Source organism: Nelumbo nucifera, chromosome 1 (assembly GCF_055504915.1).
Source record: "Nelumbo nucifera cultivar China Antique chromosome 1, China Antique-T2T, whole genome shotgun sequence".
NCBI lineage: Eukaryota > Viridiplantae > Streptophyta > Magnoliopsida > Proteales > Nelumbonaceae > Nelumbo > Nelumbo nucifera.
In genome coordinates, this window is record NC_142649.1 from 186752335 (window position 1) to 186760686 (window position 8352).

Consider the following 8352-nt stretch of genomic DNA (forward strand, 5'->3'; position numbering starts at 1 on the left):
ATGCCTGACGAGTCCGTACCCTGTAGCAGTAGCCTGCACCTGCCACCTCAGTCCTGGCAGTAACAACTAGGGTAGTGGCGGTTACGCCTGATGTGATTGAGCTCCGGTATAAGAAGACCCCGACCCTCACGAAGCAAAGGTATTGAAGCTAGCACTTTCAACACTCTTAACTCTCAGTGTTTTCCTTGAGTTTTCCTCAGAATTCTAACTTAGCCATCGAAGTGTTCCTGCCGGAAGAGCTCCTCGGAAATCCTTCAACTTCCTCTTCCTCTCAGGTACCGTCCGTCACAGATCGGAGTGCCCAGATCGTACTGCATCATTAAAGATTTCAAAAGTTTGATCAAGTTGTCCAGATTACATATTCATAAGAGAATTCGACATAGTGACAAACGAATCAAACCCAGGTTGAGCCATTTTTGTTGCGTCAAGTTATTTTGCATCAAACTTAAAATAGATGGATGCAGTTGGTGGCTGAAGTTACTTTTAGTATATTATAAAGTGTTTAACTATTTCTGAAAATACTAAATATTATTATATAAAGTTCGGGGGTATTTAAGTTTTACTACCCCAAATTACAGAGTACTTATCTGTAATTTACCCTAAAAGTTTTGGGTAAACTCCACCACCATTATCATATGGAAGCCCAGTTCATCAGAACAATCAGATGGATTCGTGATTGGTGATACATGCACTCTTCGTTGGAACAAAGAATTTCAAATTTGTTACAGAAATGCACCTTCACACAGCTGAAGCAGATCCATGCCCTCATCACCACCACCTCTCTCAACAGAGACATCCGGATCTCAACGAAAACCCTCCGACGAAGCACCGAATTCGGTGGCATGGATTACTCCGAGCTACTTTTCTCCCAAATGGATGAGATATTCCCTGCAGACCTCCTTCTTTGGAATGCCATGATTAGAGGCTACGCTTTTAATGGCCCCTACGATAAATGCATCTCCATGCATCATCAAATGATCCAACGAGGACTTAAACCTAACAACTACACGTACCCTTACCTCTTAAACTCGTGTGCACAGATCGGAATCGGGTGCCATCTCCAAGGAATGAAGATGCATTGCCAGATTATAAAGGTGGGATTCGAGCGGGCTCCTGCGGTTTCCAATTCGCTTCTGAATTTTTATATGTACATGGAAAGTTCCTGTGATTATTTCGTACTGGGTGTGAGGAAAAATGAAAAACCAAGTGATGCCCAGAAGGTCTTTGATGATATGCTTCTCAAACCCGTCCAAATATGGAACCGTATGATATGGGGGTGTATAAATATTGGTGACGTTGAGTCTGCAAGAAAATTGTTTGATAACATGCCTGAAAGAGACATAGTTTCGTGGAACTCGATGATTTCGGGTTATGCCAAAATTGGAAATGTAGAGAAGGCAAATGAATTGTTCATGCAGATGTCGGAGAAGAATGTTGTGACTTGGACTTCAATGGTGGGAGCATTTTCCAATTCGGGAGACCTCCAAACAGCAAAAAGACTTTTCCTCGAAATGCCTTACAGAAATGTGATTTCTTGGAATTCCATGATTTCAAGTTACACTAGGCATGGAAAATTCCAAGAAGCACTGGAACTCTTTGTCGAGATGCATTTGCAAGGGGTAAATCCTGATGGATTTACTTTTGTTTCTGCTCTGTCAGCTTGCTCCAACTTAGGAGCTCTGGAGTTCGGAAAGTGGATACATTTTTATCTTATAAGAGATTGGTGTCAGTTGGGAGTGATAGTGGGAACAGCTCTAATAGAAATGTATGCCAAATGTGGAGACGTGGACAGAGCCTTCAAGATTTTTATCAAGCTTGGTGAGAAAGACGTGTTCTGTTGGAATGTAATGATGAAATCATTAGCCATCCACGGAAGAACAAGAGACGCCATTAAAATCTTCTTTATGATGCAAGGGAGAGGGTTGAAGCCAAATGAGTTCACATTTACTAGTGCTTTGTTTGCCTGTAATCATGGGGGTTTGATAGAGGAAGGTCGCCAGATATTTTCTAGTATGAAAGATTTGGGGATCAGTCCAAAGCTCGAACATTATGGGTGTTTGGTTGATTTGCTTGGCCGAAATGGTCAGGTTGAAGAAGCTAAATTGCTAGTAGAGGGCATGCCTTTTGAGCCTGATATTGCTGTTTGGGGTGCTCTGCTGGGAGGTTGCAGAGTCAAAGGTGATCTCAGGCTGGCGGAAGAGGTGATGGAGAGGATTGACGAGTTAAAAACTAATGAATCAGGGGTCTACGTGCTATTGTCAAACATATATGCCTCTGCGGGTCAGTGGCCAAAGGCTGTAAATGCCAGAGAGAAAATGGAAGACAAGAAAATTTGGAAGAGAACTGGATGCAGTAGTGTTCTTGGGGTTGTTAATATTTAACTCTTGATCATTTTCCATGGAAGTTCTCTTTGAGGACAGGAATATTCGAAATGATTCATTGATCTTTTTCTTTTTCATTTTTTTTTTGATAAATCAAATGATCCATTGATCTGCTGTGTCCATGTGCCCTCCTTCATACGAGTTAAGCATTCTCCTCTGTTTGCCTTTATTCCCCTTTATTTCATTTACAGTGGCCACCAAATACAAATGCTAAACACTTAGGGTCCATTCGTTTTTCCATAAGTTACTTATTTAGGTAAATGCAATTACTTGGGTAAGTTTTTTTTAATATATATTTATCCGGGTAAGTACATTTACTCATTTCTTTTATTTCTCATTTAAATTAGACAATGATCATTTTAATCATAAAAATTCATTATTAAAAGAGGGCATTTTTGTCCCATTCAAGTGTTGGCAACTTCCCCCTACGTGGAAAAGTTATTTACCCACCTAGGAGGTGGGTATCACTTACCCTAAGAAAATAAACTTTCACTGATCTCCACATAAATCTGAAAAAAGAACATGGAATTCTTGGTCAATGAGAACCAAAATTCTATTGACCAACTTTCCCCCTCTCAAAATCTGTAAAAAGAATACCTCCTTAATTTAAAAAATATGAAACACGAACACCCACCTTCACCAATGTGTATAAACACCGGTGTGTTAAAGCCCGATACACAGCATGGCAAGCAACATATCTCCATTATTGGCATGCATCCCACCTTGATCTCATCTCCCACCAATTTGTATAAAGTATAAACACTGCCGCATTTCTTTTTTTTTATTTTTTGGCATGATTGCCTGCAACCCCTTTAAAAGAATGCTCTCCGATGACACTTCTTTTCCACCGGAAGCGGCCACTATGTTTTTTCCTCCAGGTTTTTTCTTCTAAGGCTTGGTATGCATATCGTACACCGCAAGAAGAGTGATACCCAACTTAACAATGCCCATTTCCATCATTTTGCAATTTTAATCTCTCACCTAATCAAACCACTAAAATGAATTTGGTAAATTTTCCATAACTGAATCGTCAATTAATTGGACTAAAGTGTTGGAATATGAAAGTATATGGTAGCTCTTTATCATGAGTCAAATCTCCTGCACTCGAAATGGTGTGGGCAGCGATGCACTTCTGATAAGAAATAAACATGGCATGGGTACCTCATCTATAGAGCAAATGGTAAAATTCCCATTAAATTATAATATTTTTATTTTTGAATTTAATTAAAAGGCAAAAGTGAAAAAAAAAAAAAAGAGAGGGAGTCCTATGAGACTTGCTGCCTTTGGACTCCGAATGAAAACTCCATTAAACGAAGGTGCTATCCACCATTAACAGATTGGAGGAGACATTCTTGGGTAAGATAGAATTACAAGATGTTCTCCAGAAGTATTCTCAGACATGGAGGACAAGGGCCGGGGTGAGATTTCTCGATGTTTGAAGGACTAGGAACAATTTCAACAGTTACCTCCCCATTCTTCTTCATTTTCCAATGAAACCTAGGTTCTCTTAAAATCCAGAACTAAAGTTCAGGCCTACTTGGTAGGATGGGAAAAGGTGGTGTTTCGATAGATTTCATATATATGACGATGATTGCATCATCTTCCCTTCAAGCAAATGCGAAGGACTGCATTATCTCTTTGTAGAGTTATCAACGCCAAGGGAAAGTAAAATCTGATCCAAATCCTTCATTATCATGGTATGGTGTTGATATAGAGGACCCAACATCTCAGCAATAGCCGTTTGATTCTCAACTATCGGTTGCAGAGCACATTCTGAAACATTTGGAATCTTACAATCACGTTATTTTCTTCATTTGTATTTCTTATACTGTTAGTAGAGGGAGAGTTTGGCCATTCTCCTCCTTGATTAGAGTTGTAGCAATTCTGTTTTACTGGTGGGTGCCCATCGGCGTCAAAGGCTATGGCAAGAGAAGTTGGACCATCTGATTCTTCTATTCAAAATAAGACCTATGATTCGTTATTGAATCCCTTAGAAGATTTGAGGAAGATTGAATCCCCATTTATATTTCCAAGAATTCCACTATGAAGATTTAAGGAATTAAACAAGTGAATTTTCTACCCCTGACTTAAGCTTGTCTTTTGCAATCATTAATGGTGGATATCGCTAGGCTTTCATGGCATTTTCGTTTAGAGCCTTAGGCTATGTTTGACGAATAGGAGGTTTAGAAAAGAAGTACTTGTTGCACCAGTACTTTTTAGAAGTGCTTCTTTTAACGGAGCTTGAAGGTTGTTTAGTGACCCACTTGTCAATCATTTATTATGTTTTTTAAACACTTATTTAGGTGGGGATGTTTGATGACCTACTTTCCCCATAAATGCTTATATTGGCTTAAATGATACTTTTATCCTTTACTCCATACATACTTATAGTATAAACAATGTTTTCTATATCATTATAATAATATACATTTCAATGAAAAATTATCACATCACCCACGTGGGCCCACACATAGAGTACCACATGGATAATAATAATAAGGATAAATTTTTTAAACTACTCTTATGGTTTAGTTAATTGACCAACTCTACCCTTACTGTTTACGTATTATCTTAAAACATCCTTACTATTTTAACAATTGTCTAACTCCCTTGTCATTAACTTTCCGTCACACTTTGTTAAAATGTGACATCACGTGATTAATTTTTTTTAATACCTAAAATACCCTTATTATTTCTTATCTTCGCTCTAGCAAACCACTCCCATCTTCGATTGCCGTCGAGCCGAAGACACCTTGTGAATGCCTTTCGCCGTTTTCCTCGGGTTGCCCCAAACCACTATTGCAAAGGATTTTAAATCCACATAATTTGTGGGAACCCTGTTGTGGGTACTAAATCCAAATTCTAGCTCCAATGCATGACTGAAAGGTTGTTCTTTTAGCTGTGGAAAAGATTACAAATGAATGCTAAGGCTGCAGCCCTTCAAAAATTAAACGTGTCTTCTACTTCAAGTTACCTCCGATGTCTTCCACCGAAAAAGAAGATTCCCCCAACTCCGGTCTCCCCATGAAACAGATCATATGAACATCTATATCAGTTCCAGAAATATTTTTCAAGATTTTATTTTTTTTATTTGAGATGATAGACCATTAAACAGCGTCTCTTTCCCCTTCACCTTAGGTTAATTGTGCTAAGACGACACAGTAGCAGTCGCGCGCTCTCTCTCGCATGTTCTCTCTTTTTCATCTCTCTCGTCTATTCTCTCTCTAGAATGGAAAAGAAGCAGCAGCAGAGGGAACCAAAGGAGTCCGACGGTCGCTTGTTCTCTCTCTTTTTATCTCTCGATTTTGGATCAACTAAAATCGTCGCCGCCGCTACAACTTCCGGCGGCAGCGGTGATCTTCCTCTTCCTCCACCCCCTTTTCTATCTATTTTTCAATCGACAAAATTGCCACCACTGTTGCCTCCACCCTCTTCTCCTCTCCTTTGTGTATTTTTCGATCGACCAAAATCACCGCCACTTCTACAACTTCTAGCAGCGGGGATGATCTTCTTCTTCGTCCGCCCCCTTCACCTCTTCGTTCTACAATACAGAGATGGTGGGTTTAGTCTCAATAGAAATGGGACCGACGCGTAGTGTTGGAGGTGGTGGTGTTGGCGGCGCGTGGATGGCGATTTGGGCAGCAGCAGCAGCCACGGAGGGGTGTTAGAAAGCGAACATGTGGCACAGAATTTGAATGGCTGGACTTGGGACGTGGGTTTCACCTTGCAGATGCATCCGAACCTTGATGAGGTCAAGTGGGCGGGTGGAACAGACGGCATCAATCGAGGCAATGCCTCCTTCAATGAAACCTTTAAAACCCATCTCTATCCCTGATTTACAATCATCGGCGGGATCCCTGATTCACGATCATCGGCGAGAAAGGAAGATACGCTATAGGATGCAGAGACGACCTGTGTGTTTCATCGCCGGAAGTGTTCGGAGATGAGGTCCATTCCTCCATCTTTGCATTTTCTATTTTTTTATTAAATATCTTGTTTTCAAAGCCTCTTCTGGTTTCGCTCGGTTGCAGCAGGTTCAACATGAGTAACTGAAGATTTTTGTATATATGGAAGGTGGTGGATTCAAATTGTCATATTTGAATCGTTGGCGCTGTCGGAGATGGATAACAGATTGTCCCCTTTTCTCTGTTTTTTGAAAATTTGATGAAAAATAAAGGATAAAATAGTCTTTTTCGTCTTTCTATTAACGGATGATATGGTAAGAGTATTAACGGATGGTAACGGTAAGAGAGTATTAGTGAATTGTCAAAAACAATAATGGTAGCTTTCAGTCAATTTTCAGTAAGGTATACTTAATCAATTAAATAAACCATAAGGGTAGTTTAAGAAATTTACCATAATAATAATAATAATACTTCTAGAAAGCATTTTTAATGATTATTTTTCGCATAGTACTTCTAAAAAGTTCTTTTGATGAGCATTTTTTATAAACTACTTTCAAAAAGAACTTTCAAGGCGTTTTCACAACATACTTTAAAAAAGTACTTTTATGGTACAATTTTCACAAATTACATCTAGAAAGCACTTTAAGGACCAATTTTCATAAAATACTTTCAGAAAGTGCTTTTAGGGGGGAATTTCCACAAATTACTTCCAAAAAGCACTTTTAAGGACCAGTTTTTACAAAATACTTCCATAAAGTGCTTTTAGAGAGTAGTTTTCACAAATTACTTCCAGAAAGCACTTTTAAGGGCCAACTTTCACAAATTCCTTCCAAAAAGCGCTTTTAAGGCACAATTTTCACAAAATACTTCCTAAAAGTGCTTTTAGAGAGCAATTTTCACAAATTACTTTCAGAAAGCACTTTTAAGGACCAATTTTTACAAATTACTTTCAAAAAGCATTTTTAAGGCATAGTTTTCACAAAATACTTCCCAAAAGTGCTTTTAGGGAGCAATTTTCATAAATTACTTCTAGAAAAGTGCTTTTAATGACCTATTTTCACAAAATACTTCCAAAAAGTGCTTTTATGGAGCAGTTTTTATAAACTACTTCCAGAAAGCACTTTAACAAAAAAACAAACATCATTATCAAATTAAAAAAAAAAAATAGGATGACTAAATTCAGATTATTCGAAAAAAGAAAATTTAGGTTATCAAAAAAAATTAAAAACATCACCCACAAAAATTCATGAAAAAAAATTCACAAATATTCACACTTCAAGAATATATTCACACAAATATTCATAAATATTCAAGTCAAATAAAGAAAAAAAATTCAATCACAATTAAAGAATATATTCACACAAATATTCATCCAACTTAAGCAAATTTTTTGCATGATTTCTAACAAAAAATGCCCAAAAGAATTTTGGATTTCTCATATGAACACAAAAAAAAAATCAAATCAAAGAAATAATCATCCAAAAAAAACCCAAAAAAAAAACCAAACATAGAGGGGAGGAGTTTGGGCGAACTCACCTTCTAGTTGATGGCGGCTGGGCAGTGGGATATCGCTGTTGAAGGCGCTCAAACATAGATCTACAACCAGAGAGAAAAGGGGAGTTTTAGACTTCAGAAAAACGAAAAAAATATAGCATCAAATCAGTGGAATACTACAAAAAAAATAAAGATAAGAGAAAAACGACAGGTCTACCAGCCATTTTTTGTTCAACATCGAATGTCGCCAGTGGACCTACAATTGACCCCATCACTACTTGGTATGTTGTAGGGTTCCGAATGGAGGAGGAAGAGGATGATAACCTCATGCGGGGGTATTTTAGTCATTAAAAAAATAGGGACAGGTTCATCCCTTCGAATGAAGCACTTCTTCAAAAAAGTGTTGAAAAAAAAAAGCCACATCTAGGTCACTTTTCTAAGAAGTGCTTCTTTTAACAATAAGTGTTTCCCCACTTTTTTACCAAGCACCTATAAGTACTTTAAAACCACTTAATGTGTGGTCCCATGTCTTAAAAAAAATACTTTTTCAAAGTGAAATCAAACATGGCTTT

General features: G+C 38.1%; 1 protein-coding gene and 1 long non-coding RNA gene across 2 annotated transcripts; both read left to right on the forward strand.

Annotated features, from left to right (window-relative positions):
• Positions 1-510: 510 nt before the first annotated feature.
• LOC104596118 (pentatricopeptide repeat-containing protein At3g29230-like) lies at positions 511-2548 on the forward strand. The gene has a single exon (XM_010257146.3). The coding sequence runs from the start codon at positions 687-689 to the stop codon at positions 2379-2381; it is 1695 nt and encodes a 564-aa protein (XP_010255448.1). The 5' UTR covers positions 511-686; the 3' UTR covers positions 2382-2548.
• Positions 2549-4944: 2396 nt separating this feature from the next.
• Positions 4945-6609, forward strand: LOC148804255 (uncharacterized). The gene is made up of 2 exons (XR_016085892.1): positions 4945-6329; positions 6456-6609. It is a non-coding gene; the product is annotated as an uncharacterized LOC148804255 (long non-coding RNA).
• The last annotated feature ends 1743 nt before the right edge of the window (positions 6610-8352 follow it).